The sequence below is a fragment of the Thalassophryne amazonica genome, chromosome 16 (assembly GCF_902500255.1).
Source record: "Thalassophryne amazonica chromosome 16, fThaAma1.1, whole genome shotgun sequence".
NCBI classification, from domain to species: domain Eukaryota; kingdom Metazoa; phylum Chordata; class Actinopteri; order Batrachoidiformes; family Batrachoididae; genus Thalassophryne; species Thalassophryne amazonica.
In genome coordinates this window covers 78534457-78552670 of record NC_047118.1, presented here as the reverse complement: position 1 = coordinate 78552670, position 18214 = coordinate 78534457, and the positions used below count along the sequence as shown (strand labels likewise).

The following is an 18214-nucleotide window of genomic DNA, read 5'->3' as shown; positions in this document are numbered from 1 at the left end:
GGCAGAGTCGCATGTCGGGCTGGACCCGACCGCAGGGGGTTGCGACAGGAAAAACACCTCCGTTGGAAACCTTAACGGGCAAGTTGGAACATGCCCAAGCTGTTAAACAATTTCTCAGTTACTCACTTGTTGAAAGCCATCAAAAGCCGCCTGAATTTTACAAATGGTTTTCAACATGGAGGTGTTTTTCCTGTCGCGGCGCACACAGATTTGCCGAGTCGTCACGGAAACGACTCGGCGAATTTGCGCGCACGTCTTTCATTAAAAAATGTCTAAACAGTGGAATGTCCGCATAAAGTCCTCATGCCAGCCTGTTCTGAATCTTCTCTGTTCTCTCACGACGTCCTGGGTGAATTAAGCCTTAAATTAGGATGTTTTCAGGTCGAAACAGGCCAACGACGGTGCCTGGAAGCGCTGCGCGACGTCCCGCTCCGTGGGAAGTCCTTACAGCGACAGAAACACCCCATAATCTCTCATCAGCCGTTAAACTTTTCACCGAAAACCAGCTTAATTTCTCGAATAGTGTCCACTCGGATATTCCTCACAGGTCCAGAAAAATATTTGATAAAGCAACGCGCGCCGTCTCGAGCAGAGTGTGAAACAAAGGAATTCAGCCGAGAGGGCGGGACCACATCTCACTCAAGGCCTGCCCACATGGAAATGACATCACCGACACGCGTGAAAAAACTCACGCATGCGCACGAGGGTTAAAGCATGATTGGTGTAATCGCACGTCATTCAAATCCATATAGTTAAAAAAAAAAATAAAAGGGTCGGTTTATTATCTAAGAGACCTCGTATACACACTATTACTGTCACCATTATCATTATGTTATTATTACTTCTATTTTTTCATTTGATTTTTAAATGGACCACAATGGAAATAAGTGTTTTCACTTTCTTGTGTCATCCATGTATTTTTACCGTATTTACAATTATATGCACTTACACTCCAGCTTTTAATATAAAGATGATTTACTGCCCCCTGCTGGAAAGGTGTGCAAGTCCAAAATGTAATTAGCAACATTAGTTAATATTGGTAGCTTCTCCAAAACTATTAGTCTGGTATTATCTGGTAGTCAGTTCTCCTCCGCTGCCAGAGGATTGAGTGCTGCCACTCAAGGCTGTCTGTCTGCTGCAAAACATGTAACAGACAGGCACTACAATCTATGATTTTAGACTTTACAAATGTGTTTAACTGTTAAGCTTTATTCACTGCCCGCAAAAATATGTTTGTGATCTAAAAGTTATCGGAACTAAATTTATCGGAAGCTAACTGGTCCACTGATGGTTTTCAAAGTTATCTGAAAAGCTAATCCGCTAACGAAAATGTTAGCTTCAATAATTAGCGGTTACTGGATTAGCAGAACTGTCCCACCACTGGTGTCTTTCCAAATCATGTCCAATCAGCTGAATTTACCCCAGGTGGACTCCAATTAAGCTGTAGAAACATCTCTGTGAAAACAGCCACTGAGCTCAATTTTGAGCTTCATGGCAAAGGCTGTTAATACTTATGTACATGGAACAACATGGTAACATAACATGTGGAAGAAGTATAGTGCTGTGAATACTTTCTGAATGCGCCATAGCATAAAACCAGTTTTTACGTACCTTTACATTTTCATGCGTTTGAGGTTTAAAGTTAATCGCCAATGTCCCACAATTCCAAGAGTGTTTTAACAGACATTCTCCTGCTATAACGATTAACAGCTAAAGCTCCGCCCACAAAGCAGTGTGACTCACCTTGTGATTGCTGTGCCCGATTGTGTGGCAAAGAAGACAAGATGTCTGCAAATAAATAAACAATTTTCAACAAGTCACCTGAACAATGTTTTTTTTTTTGAATGAATGAATGAATGAATTTACGCTCCATCCGTCCCTCACTCATGAACAAGACCCCGAGATACTTAAACTCCTCCACTTGAGGCAAGGACACTCCACCGACCTGAAGAGGGCAAAGCACCTTTTTCCGGTCAAGAACCATGGCCTCGGATTTGGAGGTGCTGATTTTCATCGCTTCACACTCAGCTGCAAACCGCCCCAGTGCACGCTGAAGGTCCTGATTTGACGAAGCCAACAGAACCACATCGTCCGCAAACAGCACAGACGAGATTCTATGGTTCCCAAACCAGACCCCCTCTACACCCTGGCTGCGCCTAGAAATTCTGTCCATAAAAATAATGAACAGAACCGGTGACAAAGGGCAGCCCTGGCGGAGGCCAATATGCACTGGAAACAGGTTTGATTTACTATCGGCAATGCGAACCAAGCTCCTGCTGCGGTCGTACAGGGACCGGATAGCCCTTAGCAAAGGACCCCGGACCCCGTACTCCCGGAGCACTCCCTACAGGGTGCCCTGAGGGACATGGTCGAATGCCTTCTCCAGATCCACAAAACACGTGGACTGGTTGGGCGAACTCCCATGAACCCTCAAGCACCCGATGGAGCGTGTAGAGCTGGTCCAGTGTGCCGCGACCAGGACAAAAACCACACTGCTCCTCCTGAATCCAAGGTTCGACCATTGGTCGAATTCTCCTCTCCAGTACTCTGGAATAGACCTTACCGGGGAGGCCGAGGAGTGTGATCCCCTTATAGTTGGAACACACCCTCCGGTCTCCCTTCTTAAACAGAGGGACCACCACCCCGGTCTGCCAATCCAGAGGCACTGTCCCCAATCGCCACGCGATGTTGCAGAGGCGTGTCAGCCAAGACAGTCCCACAACATCCAGAGACTTAAGGTACTCGGGACGGATTTCATCCACCCCAGGAGCCTTCCACCGAGGAGCTTTCTAACCACCTCGGTGACTTCGGCCTGGGTAATGGATGAGTCCGCCTCTGAGTCCCCAGTCTCTGCTTCCTCTTCGGAAGACGTAACGATGGGATTGAGGAGATCCTCGAAGTACTCCTTCCACCGCCCGACAACATCCCCAGTCAGGGTCAACAGCTCCCCACCCGCACTGTAAACAGTGAGGGTGGAGAACTGCTTCTGCCTCCTGAGGCGTCGGACGGTTTGCCAGAATCTCTTCGAGGCTGACCGATAGTCTTCCTCCATAGCCTCCCCGAACTCCTCCCAGACCCAAGTTTTTGTATCTGCGACCGCAAGGGCTGTGGCACGCTTGGCCTGCCGGTACCTGTCAGCTGCCTCTGGGGTCCCACCTACCAACAAAGATAAGTAGGACTCCATCTTCAGCTTGATGGCATCCCTTACTTCCGGTGTCCACCACCAGGTTTGGGGACTGCCGCAGCGACAGGCACCAGAGACCTTGCGACCACAGCTACGAGTGGCCGCATCGACAATGGAGGTGGAGAACAAGGTCCACTCGGACTCCATGTCTCCAACCTCCCCCGGGATCTGGGAGAAGCTCTCAGAGGTGGGAGTTAAAGACCTCGCTGACAGAGGCTTCCGCCATTCATTCCCAGCAGACCCTAACAATATGTTTGGGCCTGCCAGGTCTGACCGGCTTCCTCCCCTTCCAGCGGATCCAACTCACCACGAGGTGGTGATTGGTTGACAGCTCTGATGGATGAATGAATTTATTTGGCACACAAACTCAACAGTAACAAGAAAATGATACAGAAGACAATCCCACAGTGACATGTGTGACCAAAAGGGGGTGAGCAGAAGCAAAGCTTATAAACGCCCACCCCTTATATACATACAAACATAAATATATACTCATTACCAACCCCCAGAGCAAGCACACAGGCAACAGTGATAAGGAAAAACTCCCTCCGATGTATTGAGGAAGAAACCTCAAGCAGACCAGACTCCAAGGGGTGACCCTCTGCTTGGGCCATGCTACAAACACACTTAACACAACACAAACTCAAGTCCCATCATCATAAACATCTCTAGTGTAGATACATACATATATACACATACCTACATACATATGCAATGTGTGTGATTTTATACTACATATTTACAAGATAGAAAAACAAAGTGCCCTAACCCTCAACACCCTTCCTCCTCCTTATACCTAGAAAAAAACATGTACCTATGCCGCTGCTTAAACTGGTTCATGCTTGGACATTGCTTGAGCTCCACCCTCAATCTGTTCCACATCCTCACTCCACAAACAAATACAAAAACCTTTTAATGTTGTACGTGCCCACTGATGTTTTAAATTAAACTCCCCCCTCAGATTATAATCCCCTACTCTACAAGGTCTGTCCAAAAAGTATTGGACCTTTTTATTTTTTGCAAAAACCATATGGATTTGAATCACGTGTGATTGCATCAGCCAAGCTTGAACCTTCGTGCGCATGCGAGAGTTTTTTCACGCCTGTTGCTTGCGTCATTCGCCTGTGAGTAGGCTTTGTGTGAGCACTGGTCCACCCCTGCATCGTTTTTTTATTGCGAATAAATGTCTGAACGATTTGGAGCTTTGCTGCATCAATTTTTTTCCAGAAACTGTGAGAGACCTCCAGGTGGACACCGTTCGGAAAATTAATATGGCTTTCAGGGACGATTTTGTGGGGATTACACAGATTAAGGAGTGTTACTGCCACTTTAAGGACGGCCCACAACTGCTGAGAGCGTGCCGCGCCAATCGACAGGCTGAATCAACCAGATCACTTCCAACGTGAAGGCTTTGTTGATCCGGGACGTTGTCTAACTTCCACAAAAAAAGGAAAAAAGGCGTGGACATCAGCACTTTTTTGGCACATTCCACTATTAAAGGAGTTTTTTTTCATGGAAAGAAAAGCGGACGGATGCGCCACCGTGCCGTTCATGGCGCGGGACAAAACCACCTCCGTGTTGGTCTCACATGACTGCTTTGAGATGGCTTTTAGACGGCTGTCAGTGGGTTTTCAGTCGTGTGACTAACCGAGAAATTGTGGATGAGCCTGGACATGCCAGAACATGTCCTGTGAGACTTCATCACGGCGTTGCTTTGCGCCATGCGGCTCCACCGCGACGCGCGGAATTCCTCCGCTCCTCTTTCCATGACAAAAACTCCTGTAACAGTGGAATGTGCCGTTTATTTCCAAACTGGACGCTGTGTTTTATCTGGTACGTCCTCTGACTAGCACAGGAATTGCGGAAGACGTGGACATCAGCACTTTTTCGGCACATTGAGACAAGACGTGCGGAGGAATTACGCGCGTGATTCAAATCCATATGGTTTTTGCAAAAAATAAAAAGGTCTGATACTTTTTGGACAGACCTCGTATTAAAGAGCATGTTTTTAATATTTCCTGGAAGTAAATTGTTTATTGCTTTGCACACGATTTGTACAGATTGAAAATGAACCAGATCAGTAAATTTTAAAATTTTTGATTTTAAGAATAGTGAATTTGTGTGGACTCTATAACCAGTATTATGAATTATTCTTATAGCACTTTTCTGCAGTATGAATAATGGTTGTGTTGTACATTTATAATTATTGCCCCAGACCTCTGCACAATAGTGTAAATATGGTAAGATCAGTGAACAATAGAGAATGCGGAGTGAGTTGTGGTCCAGAATGTATTTAACTTTGTTCAGAATTGAAATGCTTCTTACCAGTTTGCTCTGTATACGTTTTATGAGACTTCCAGTTTATTTTATCATCAATTATCACCCCAAGAAACTTAGTTTCATATACTCTTTCAATATCCACCCCCTGTACTTGTAACTGTACTTGTATGTCTTTATTACAATTGCCAAATAACATTTTGTTTTACTTAAGTTTAATGATAATTTATTTGTCAAACCACATTTTCAGCTTTCCCATTTCTGTAGTGATGTTCCTTAGCAGTTTCTGCAAATCCCCCCAGAACAAAAAATACTTGTGTCATCTGCAAATAATACTAATTTTAATATCTTGGACACATTAAAAATATCATTTATATAAAGTAAAAAGAGTTTCGGACCCAATGCTGACCCCTGTGGGACACCACAAGCAATGTCCAAGCATGATGATGTATATTCCCCCAACTTCACAAATTGTTTTCTGTTACTCAAATAACTTCTCACCCAGTGCAACACTAATCCCCTGATTCCATACCGTTCAAGTTTATTGATTAATATATCATGACTGATTGTGTCAAAAGCTTTTTTAAGGTCTATGAATATTCCAACTGAATGTAATTTATGATCTATGGCATTTGTGATCTCAACTGATTTTATTAATGTCAGTGATGTTGAACTATTTGCTCTAAATCCATATTGACTGTCAAAAAGTAATTTATGTTTGTTTATAAATTTATCTAATCTACTGTTCAATAATTTTTCTAATATTTTTCTAATACAGAGGAACAACTTTGGCTATTTTCATTTCATTGGGAAATTTACCGGTTTGAAATGACAAATTACTTGTACAAATATATGTTAATGGTTCTGAAATCCCTTCAATGACCTGTTTTACAACTATCATGTCAATTTCATTTAAATCAGTAGATGTTTTGTGTTTGCAATTTTTGCTAATGTCTGTTATTTCTTTTTCTTCCACTGCTGTGAGGAACATTGAACAGGGATTCCTCTCTATAAGATTATCATTCCAGTCCTCAGATAACAATGAATCAGGAATCTTTTCTGCCAAGTTAGGTCCAACATTTACAAAAAAATTATTAAAGCCATTAACCATGTCATCCATATTCTCCTTTCTGATATTGTTATCAATGAAATGTTGAGGATAGCTCTGCTGTTTTGTACCATTTTTAATAATGCTATTTAATATATCCCATATTCCTTTGATATTATTTTTGTTATTATATAATATCTTACTATAGTATTCCTTCCTACATACCCTTATAATATTAGTTAACTTATTTTTATATTTCTTATATCTATTTTCTGCCTCCTTAGTCCTTAGTTTTATGAATTCTTTATATAGAGTATTTTCTTCTTACATGCATTTTGTAATCCTTTCGTCAACCATGGCCAATCTTTGAATTTTTGTTTTCTACCGTATTGTTTTATTGGACTATTTTTTTCATATAGTGATGTAAATATTTTTAAAAAGCTCCATATGCTCTATCAACATCACCTTCACTGTATTCCTCTTCCCAGTTTTGCACCCGTAAATCATACTTCAGTGTATTCATCTTTTCCTCTGTTTGCTCTTGCCTGTATTTTAGTTTTTCCTCCGGCTGATTCGTCCAGTGGTTTCTATTATAAACAATGAATGATGATGTTCATCAAAAGTGACTTTTCATTACTCCTGAGAAAAAGGTACAACCTGGAATACATGATATTAAAGGGAAGAGCATATATATATATATATATATATATATATATATATATATATATATATATAAACACAATCAAGAGTCGTCATGTATTTACAGATAACATTTCAGCAAATTAGAAATGTCAATGACATTTAGACATTTAAATTCATGCAAATTCAAGCAGAAGACAACTTCACACTGCTGGGCTTTAAAGACAAAAGCTGATTAAAATGTAGGCGGCTAACATTACCTCACTGTGTCACATGACTGAGACGTAGACTAGTTTTCATCCTCCTGACTACCACTATCCACCTGACTGGCAGTCAAGAGGATATTATCATTCATTATTATCACTTACTGAGGCGTTGCTGGGCCGGTACCATAGATTTATATTTACGCTACCTGTCTATACCTGCCCGCAGTAAAGGGCGGGTATTGGGATACCCGCCCTTAAAGCGATGACATCATAGCATGCACAACCCAAGAACTGTCCGCAGATGAGAACATGAAAAGGTGAGTGTGAAAGTGTGTGTTGGTCCCAATATGGATATTCCGGATGATTTTATCACGGATAGTCCGACAATGAACAGCAGCCAAAGCAGCCAGCTTGATGAGGACGCCCTGAATTTGGAGAGCAGCGCGGTACCAGCCAACGCGACAAAAGTTAAAGTGAGCCAACTTTTGATGTATGCATTTGCTGGGTGTCATGCGTTTTGAAATTACATTAAATATTGCGAATGTGAGTCTATGATATTCGCCCTCGTCTAACTCAGGCAAATATCGGTCATTTTGGGCGACTGGGCATGGACGTTGGGCCTCTGAAAATGCATACCGCCCTCCAAAAGCATGTTACTGTATTAATAAAAACCATCACAGAACGAAATATTGATGCACTGCATGAATAAATAAAAACACAGACTAAAAGTCCAAGGTGTGCGACAGTGATAAATTGGGTTTGGGGGAAAAAAAAAAAAAAAAAACTATCGCTAACAGTCTCTAGGAATGGGTATCAATAAGCTTTTATCGATATCAATAGCATTATTAATTCTGTCTATCAATCCGATTCTTTATGGATTCCCTTATTAATACCTTTAAACCTCTTGTGAATTTTCTGTGTACTAAAAATAGGCTTTATAGGTTTTCTATGTCAACAACATTTTACTGAGTCTTTAAATAAATAAATATGAAATTGGCCACTGGATCCTTGATCTCTGGACATAAATAGAAATTAATACAATCTGTAGTTTTTGTCAAAAGTATTTCCTTTCAGGTATAAATGAGACATGTCAAGATCAATGTAATTCAAAGAACAGAGGACGTTTCATTTTTAGAGAGAAAAAAAACAAACTGTTTTGGTCTGTTGTCTGTATGACAATGTTGGGAAAGAGGTGTCATTTGATTTAAAATGGCAATTCACTTTAAAGCTATTAATTCCAACTGGAATCCATCTTTCCAACGTTTGGAGCCAGGCAGTTAGTCCCACAAACGCGACTTCCTTGAATGCCATCAGACTGCTTTGAATGCTGTTTTGACGCAGTGAGAAAACTTAGAATGCAGTCAGAATGCAATTAGTCCACCTCAACTGCTGTACAATATTTTTTCACCTCAACTGCACCTCGATTGTTTTGAACATGTGCTGAACATTCAGGCTGGCCACAGGAATTTGCCCAACTGTTTGGAACACACACAGATTGCAGTCGGAGGTTTTCAAATGCACCTCCACTGTTCCAAGAATATTCAGTCACTTTTGTCAAACACAGAAAACAATTTTACACATTCTGTCAAAAACAGCTTGCTCTAAGGCAGATAATCAGTAAAATTGAGTTGCATATCTAAATTTGTAGGAAAATACATTATGACATCATAATGACATATTACATTATAATGACACCAAAATGACGTTAATTATCAAGTTTCAGGTGCAGATCATCTCCTGCAAATTTGGTGGTCATACGCTATACCGTTCACCAGTTATGGGGGAGAAGAGCCCACCCACAGCCCCCTCGAGGAATCCCCAAAAGCCTAGTCTAGATAGAGCTAAAGTAACATTCACTCTCCCATCACTGATGAGACGTCTTTTTATTTGAAACGAAAAGCACATGTAAGTATAAAACTAATACGTAGTACAGCCTACTGAAACTTTCCATAAAAATATATTAATTTACTGACCTGAACGTTTGGAAGAGTGGGATGTTCCCAGAATGAACCTCCAAAATGTCTGTTACAAACCCACAGCATGCCATCATTTGTGGTTTTGTGTGTTGAGCACAGACTGTGTGTGTGTTTGCACACACACACACATACACACAACAAAGCCTGCATGTTGTCACCCATTGGTTTTCTGTAGCGAGCCGATACGAAGCTTCATCAGTAATAAAATGCACTGAAGTGATGAATTAACTAAACCAATGGCCCTCTTTTGTCAATTTTAAGATCCTAAATTCATAAATCTAACTTTAAAAGATTATCACTGCAGTGTCAGGGTGCATGTGTTGACCACTTGCAGATTCTACACTGTTTTCACACACTCACGTCAGATGTAGCAATTTCTTGATTTTGTAGAACAAGTGGTATCTTGGTAGACCTTTCTCCAAGTGTCTGTGGTCTTACTGTAGTGGTGATATATATTCTCACACGATACCTACCCTTATCCCCAAGAATTTAGTGGGCCTTGGTGACTAGTTTTAGTAGTTGGTTCAATCATCTTACAGTTCATATTTGTTTATTCCTGTATTTATACTGTATATAGTTACATTTTACTAGACAGTTTGTGTACTTATGTGTTAAGAATGTAGAATTGGTTTACCTATTTTGAACAATGTTGTTTAATGTGCTTGTACATATATTGATCATATCTCATTCAGAATCTGTAACTTTAAAAATGGATCCAGTTTGTAATCTCAACAGAGATGTCCCTGTATCCTGCGAGTTTTGTTTGCTTTGCCAAGATGTTAAAAAGGAAAAAAAACACACACAAAAAAAAAAAAAACACAAAGACTTAAAATTACAGGACACTATTGAAATCTTGCAATACGAGTTACTACCAGCACCAGCATCTCTCGTCGACATAACAGGCAACCTCAGATCTGGTCAGAAGTCTGTTTTGATGGAGTCACTGCTCAGCAACGTGCCCTGTCCTCAGACACTTGAGAGGACTGAATTGGGCAGCAATGCCACACTGATTGTTGATGGCCAGGCACATGAAGTTGCACTTGGGAAGCATCCAAAAGCCAAAACATTTGGTGATGTGGCAGATGCATTTGCAAAATCTATCATGCAAGCTGGGGAAGCTTTCAAATGTACAACCCAAATTCCAATGAAGTTGGGCAGTTGTGTGAAATGTAAATAAAAACAGAATACAATGATTTGCAAATCCTCTTCAACCTATAGTGAATTGAATACACAACAAAGACAAGATATTTAATATTCAAACTGATAACTAACATTCACATGCAAACTAGTGGAGCAATCCTGATAGTTACACACTCTGTTTCAGCACGTGAGATTGTCATCAGAGGCTCTCTGTCTGCTTTCAGTGATCACTGTGCGTAATGGCGCACCCAGGGGGCTATTCAAACGGGCTAACTAGTAACATATCACTCCTGAAAATGATCTTTGGCTTTTCACGTGAGGTGAATCTGCCCTACGATTGGATTTTGGAAAACCGTGTGACAGTGAACCAATTCCGATTAGACAGTCACATTGCGCATGTCATCACACAGCTTCTATGAGAAGTATAAAGATGGCCGATGGCTGGCTCGAAAGTCCACAGAGTTAACTTTTCAGCAAAAAAAGTTTCTATCTCATAACATTAAAAAGTTATTTATAATTTAGTAAAGCTTGGTCTTAGCTGTCGTATTCGACGGCGTCAGACCCAGATGGTTAAACGTAGCTGACACAGATTATCTGGAATTTTGTTTTGGCAAGTTTTCACGGTCTCTACTGCCATCTACTGACCAGTAGTGTTCATGGCAGTATGAGCATCTGGATGCCAGTAGATGGCAGTGTTCTATTCATGTTGACCGCGGTTACCAGGTGGTTTGAATCATATTTATCTAATAGATTACAATTTGTTCATGTAAATGGGGAATCTTCTTCACAGACTAAGGTTAATTATGGAGTTCCACAAGGTTCTGTGCTAGGACCAATTTTATTCACTTTATACATGCTTCCTTTAGGCAGTATTATTAGACAGCATTGCTTAAATTTTCATTTTTACGCAGATGATACCCAGCTTTATCTATCCATGAAGCCAGAGGACACACACCAATTAGCTAAACTGCAGGATTGTCTTACAGACATAAAGACATGGATGACCTCTAATTTCCTGCTTTTAAACTCAGATAAAACTGAAGTTATTGTACTTGGCCCCACAAATCTTAGAAACATGGTGTCTAACCAGATCCTTACTCTGGATAGCATTACCCTGACCTCTAGTAATACTGTGAGAAATCTTGGAGTCATTTTTGATCAGGATATGTCATTCAATGCGCATATTAAACAAATATGTAGGACTGCTTTTTTGCATTTGCGCTCTCTAAAATTAGAAAGGTCTTGTCTCAGAGTGATGCTGAAAAACTAATTCATGCATTTATTTCCTCTAGGCTGGACTATTGTAATTCATTATTATCAGGTTGTCCTAAAAGTTCCCTGAAAAGCCTTCAGTTAATTCAAAATGCTGCAGCTAGAGTATTGACAGGGACTAGAAGGAGAGAGCATATCTCACCCATATTGGCTTCTCTTCATTGGCTTCCTGTTAATTCTAGAATAGAATTTAAAATTCTTCTTCTTACTTATAAGGTTTTGAATAATCAGGTCCCATCTTATCTTAGGGACCTTATATTACCATATCACCCCAATAGAGCGCTTCGCTCTCAGACTGCAGGCTTACTTGTAGTTCTTAGGGTTTGTAAGAGTAGAATGGGAGGCAGAGCCTTCAGCTTTCAGGCTCCTCTCCTCTGGAACCAGCTCCCAATTCGGATCAGGGAGAGAGACACCCTCTCTACTTTTAAGATTAGGCTTAAAACTTTCCTTTTTGCTAAAGCTTACAGTTAGGGCTGGATCAGGTGACCCTGAACCATCCCTTAGTTATGCTGCTATAGACTTAGACTGCTGGGGGGTTCCCATGATGCACTGAGTGTTTCTTTCTCTTTTTGCTCTGTATGCACCACTCTGCATTTAATCATTAGTGATTGAGCTCTGCTCCCCTCCACAGCATGTCTTTTTCCTGGTTCTCTCCCTCAGCCCCAACCAGTCCCAGCAGAAGACTGCCCCTCCCTGAGCCTGGTTCTGCTGGAGGTTTCTTCCTGTTAAAAGGGAGTTTTTCCCTTCCCACTGTCGCCAAGTGCTTGCTCACAGGGGGTCGTTTTGACCGTTGGGGTTTTTTCCGTAATTATTGTATGACTTTGCCTTACAATATAAAGCGCCTTAGGGCAACTGTTTGTTGTGATTTGGCGCTATATAAATAAAATTGATTTGATTTGATCATCAAGACAGACAAACAAGATAGACACTTGTTCAGGTACTCCCGAACGACATCATTGACCCGATTTTGAAATACCGCCGGTGCGTTTGTTAGCCAAAATGGCATCACCAAGTATTCATAATGGTGGGTAGGAGTGTTAAATGTGGTTTTCCATTTGTCTCCATGCTTAAAATTAATAAAATTGATTTGATTTACATCAGATGGTTGTCAAATAACTTCACTTTTTGGCTTTTTGCAAATTACTTTTTTTTTTAAGAAATAAAAATTGGCATATTTTACAAAAGCACATTTATATGTAAACACTAACACACATACACACACACACCTCACATTAACGTGATGGTTTTTACATAGTATGAATGAGTTAATCAGTGTTAGCGGAGGCACATTTTACCCATAATCCCTTTGGCATCTGTGTTTGTTACAAAACTTCAGAATTAGTGCATTATTTAAAATTAAAAGATGTTATATTTTACCTTTGTACAAATGACAGAATTGACATTAATGGAGTTATATTATCTGTATTAATTTTATTTATAAATCAAAACCATAAGTCAACATTGTTTTATTTTCCAAGACTTCTGCCTTATGGCAACACTGCTATTGAGCAGAGAGGTGAGCTTTGCTGCTCGTCTCAACTGCTTCACTGCTGGAAGCCATGTAGCAAACAGGAGCTTCCAGCAGCAGGCAGGACACACAACGACAGAAGAGCTGACTCACTGTTTGGGTCTGTGGTCGCCTTTGATGGTACCAGAAGTGATCATGGAGTTAAAACTCAAAATCAGCTTGTTAGTAGTTGCAAGTGTACCGGAGACAATACTGGAAGTTATTGGTCATCTGTAGATTCCAATAAACTTTTGGGTGGTTTATCGGTTTAGCTTTATAAAAGATAACATTTCAGTTAGCTGACTATCTGTTATCAAAACTAACGTTTTGGTTAGCTGTGCCCACCACTGATGACATGTCAATTAAGTCTGGTATTTGCACTAAACGTGCCAAGAAGACGGGTCCAGTTAGGCGAGAGATCAGGGATAGGGATGTACCACTACCTCTGAGGTGGGAGAACTTCATGGCCAGTGAGGGGAACAAGGCAGATCTTGCTAGATTTCTCTCTCAACAGTTGATCCTTCAGGCTCCACTAAACAAAACTGTTGTTGTTGGTGGTGGGTTCACTGACGATGAGTGAGTAGAGGCCTCAACATCTGATGTAAATGTAGAAGAACTTGAAGCTAGACATGAAGAGGCAGACACTAGAATGTTGCTCCACTGCACAAAGAGCCAAACCTCTGCAATGGTGGTGGCCTCAAGAGACACAAATGTATCAGCTCTTCTTTTACCTCATTTTGCCAACATCAACTGTGACAAAGTTTGAATGAAGGCAGGCACATCAAAGAAGCAGAAGTTCATTCCAATACCTGCAGTGGCTGAGAACCTTGGTGATGCTTTGCTCAATTGCTTGTCAGCCTTCCATGCTATCACAGAATGTGACACCACTTCATTCCTGGCAGGGCACTCAAAGAAATCCCAGTGTCAAATTTTTTCATTGAGCACTATGATCTCCTGAAAGAACTTTGAAGAGGTGACCTAAGCAGGACAGCCTGTACTGATGTGGAGGCCTTTATTTGCAAGGTCTTTAAAGCTGGCTCATGCACCTCATCAAACAGTGCGAGGGCTTCTCTATTTGCTCAGTATGTTCTTCTGGAATCCTTATCTCCAAGCCAAGATGCTCTATCTTTTCATATCAAGAGGGCACACTATCACGCAGCTGTATGGCTCCAAGCAAATCCACAAAGACCAGAACTACCTCCACCAGGCATAATGGGTTCGTGAATTGAGAAAGATGCACTTTTGCCAGTTCTCACTTCCCTACCTTCTGTGCCACAGACTGTAATCAATCTTGAGACATGTGGCTGCACCACACAGTGTCAAAGAAAGAACTGCAACTGCAAGTAACAAGCTGCAGTGCACTGCTGCAAAACACAGCAGACTAGTTTTGGATGTACACAAAACTTATGTCCATTTTGCGAAAGGAACCATTATAAATGCAATGTTCATAATGCAAATTAAACAAAAGCAGTTAGGAAAATCACCTTTGTAAGCAGATGGGATATGGTACAGGGCAATTTCAGAGCTCAAAGCTTACTTTATTGGACTAACACATACATGCAAATTTGAATAACTTTGGCACATGGAATATTTCAATTTAACTTCTGTACATCAGCAATGTAAGACCAATTTTCACTTTCATCCATCATACTACTATTCCAAGTTTCTCTATCAAGGCCAGAAAATATTTTTAGTTTGCAGTTTTTGGTCATAAATGTCAATGACCTTTAGGGGTCACAAGAGGTCACACAGACTTTTTAAGTTAGATTTATGAATTCAGGATCTTAGAAAAGAGTGCCATTGCTTGAGTTAATTCGTTACTTCAGTGCATTTCATTACTTATGAAACTGAAAAACTGGGTTCTGATGGGGCGTTTGGGGTCACAAAGTTCAACGACCTGTAGAGGTCAAATGAGGACAGATACAGCTTGTCATGTGGCAGATTTGAATTCAGCACAACCAAATTGACAAAATAAGACCGGTTGCCAACTTTGTCTCAAAAATGCCCGATGGTGTCAGAATTCCTGAATTCGACACCAGTCTATGATATTTGTTATATATTAGTCAAACTGTTAAAGACAAGTTGATACTGGATGGATGTAGCATTTGGTGCTGTGTTCAAAAATCTACACACAGTAACATTAATCTCAGCCTCAGAGACCTGATCTGACAGTTAACACAATCAGACCGTGTAAATGTAAACTATTTTTTCATTAAATATTTGTCATTGACGGACGCGATCAGAATCGGAGGCGCTCTGCGAAGCAGCTATCACTCAAAGCCAACACACCCCTAATTATACACATCTTCAAGACATAAAACATCTTCAACTAAAACATTAAAAAGAAATTCATCGCCTATACAGTTATCATGGAGAGAAAATCTAGAGAGACTAAAACGGTTTTTGTACCAGGCTGAAAACATGTTTATCTCTGCTCTGAAGTTGAACATTAACATGGACTTGAATGGGAACCTGCTCACTTTTGGAACCAACCTCAAGTGACCAGTCAAGGAACTGCATCTTCTTCCATTTGGACTTCATGTGAGACCATTGACGCTTACTGCTTGGTGTCATGTTAAATTTGTCAGTTCTTCCTCAAAATGTCTTAGCACAAGTTCTTGAAAATTCTTGTAACACTTTTTATCCAAAGTCACAATTTGAAACATGCAATTTCCAGACTGTAAAATCATTCATCTGATTTCAGCAAAACGTGTGAATCTTTACCCGGCATCCTGTCTTTCTAGTCTACAAACACCCAAACAGGGGTTTCATTCAGGAAGATAGATGTTGGAATGAAAACTAGTTGCCCCACATTTTGTTTCTTTATGAGACAGATGGTGGGCGAAGACGACTAAGAAGAGGAGGATACAGAGGACAGGGTGAGATGGAAACGATTGATCTGCTGTGGCGACCCCTAACGGGAACAGCCGAAAGACAAAGAAGAAGATGAGACAGATGGTGAGGGGAGATCTTACATGTTATTTAAACAGTTTGAAGAGGAAACATTTCATTATGACCTAAACTTTGCCTTGTACTTTTATAAAGGACTTAAAGAACAATGAAAACAAGGTATCCAGTGATTTAATGGTGTCATTTGTCTTTTAGGCGCTCCCGGGTTCTCTGGCTCGTCACAGCAGCTCCCGTGCTGATCCGCTTTGAGATTTGGCCCCAAGTTTTACACCCAGTGCCCTTTTTGAGGCAACTCCACCTGTACATGCAGTCCACCAGGAGCTGGTCTGCCCATGCGGTCTAAACAGGACAGAGCAGGACGGCTGTGTGCCCAATGTTTAAATAAGACTTTCAAATAAAATAATAGTTCTAGTAAATAGTAACTAGCGTGTTGTCTGTGCGGATCCACGGCCTCAATATTGGGTTATGTTTATAAAATAGGTAGCTGACATTGTTCAACGGTGGTAATAAATTGTGCAAAGTTTCTATCATGAGTCGGAATGGTGTGCGAGTCCAGAATGTTTAAAAAACCTTAGACCTCAACAGTTTTTTGAAGAAGAATTCAACCCTTTTACTTCCTGTTAATTGCACCATTTTTTTTAAAATGGTAATTTACTGTCATAATGCATTTATAATTTGTTTAGGTTCTTGTCATCCTATACACACTATTATTATTATTATCAGTATTATTGTTATTATTATATTTTATTTTCATTTATATTTTGTCATTTGATTTTTAAATAGACCACAATGGAAATAAGTGTTTTCACTTTCTTGTGTCATCCATGTACTTTTTAATGTATTTACAATTATATTATGGACTTACATTGAACTTACTAAATAAAATCACATGTGCACATACTCATGCTTTTAATATATAAATGTTTATCGCCCGCTGCTGGATTGGCATGCAAGTCAAGAATGTAAATATTAATGTCCGTTGTTCAGTGTTGTTGGCTGATAAGTAGCTTCTCTAAAAAATGATTCCTATCAACGTTCTGTTTTGGCACCATTCATCCTTGACCCAAAATACATTAACATACCAAAACAGCAAATATCAGCACTCCCCCAGTTTATGCATGATCAAAATTGCAAGCGCGCATGCCCACACATGCAGAGCTTTTTGTTTTTTCTGCATTCTACTGTAAGCAGGTGCTTTTAATTTGACAGACACTGTTGTGGAAGACCTTAAAATCACTGCACTTTTCACTTATTGTACCAGGAGTATGACACTTAAGTCACTCATGGTAATGGCAACATAACACTTAACTAAATTGACTAAACCACTTGAATTACAAAAACACAATAAATCAATAACACTAACAACACTGTTAAACTAAAATGAATGACAATAACATTTAAAACCCCAAAACCCTGAACTCCCATGGTGCATTGCAGCAAAATATCCAATGTTTACTGGTTACCTAAAATCGCTAAAAATAAAAAATAAATATTTATCCTATCAACTTCCCAATTTCACAGCGTTCATCCTTGACACAAAATACATAAGCACACCAAACAAACCGTGATTGAAGCCATACACATGCCACTTGGCTAATATAACAGATATGAACAGTACTGAAGAGTGAATAACAATAGCCTTGACTGTCATAAAAAGTAATTATATTAAAAAGACAACAAAAACCTGAGTTTAGAACGTCAAATTCCACGTTCAAAAAGATGAGGATGTCCAAGTTGCGTGGTGAAATGATGATGATATCATTTCATGCTTTCCTGTCCTCCTGAGCAGGCAGCATTTGGGAACACCCACCCCCAAGGATCATTTACAGCGAAGAGAAAACTGGAAAATGCTACACATATTCAAAGTGGTAATTATTTTCGTGCATAAACGTGGACGTGCTTGAAGTGGAGCAGAAAGCAGCAGAGTACTCAGTCTGTGGACAGCAGAGGCTGTTTGCTTTTAACAGGTTCCATTCGTGAATCTGCAGCTACTTCCCTGAAACTGCATCTAGATTTTGGCCTCTGATTCTCCAGAGAGGCCAAATAAGCAGTCAT

The 18214-nt window shown here is 40.4% G+C and overlaps 1 protein-coding gene across 2 annotated transcripts in view; it reads right to left on the bottom strand.

Moving 5' to 3' along the window:
* The window catches only part of LOC117527462 (globoside alpha-1,3-N-acetylgalactosaminyltransferase 1-like), a 93226-nt gene that overhangs the window by 38580 nt on the left and 36432 nt on the right, over positions 1 to 18214 (bottom strand). The window contains exon 4 of one of the 2 annotated variants that reach the window (XM_034189820.1): positions 1744 to 1788. The exons of the other annotated variant lie outside the window; for it this stretch is intronic. Coding sequence (XP_034045711.1) covers positions 1744 to 1788 — 45 coding nt within the window. The remainder of the gene's footprint in view (positions 1 to 1743; positions 1789 to 18214) is intronic. 2 annotated transcript variants of the gene reach the window in all.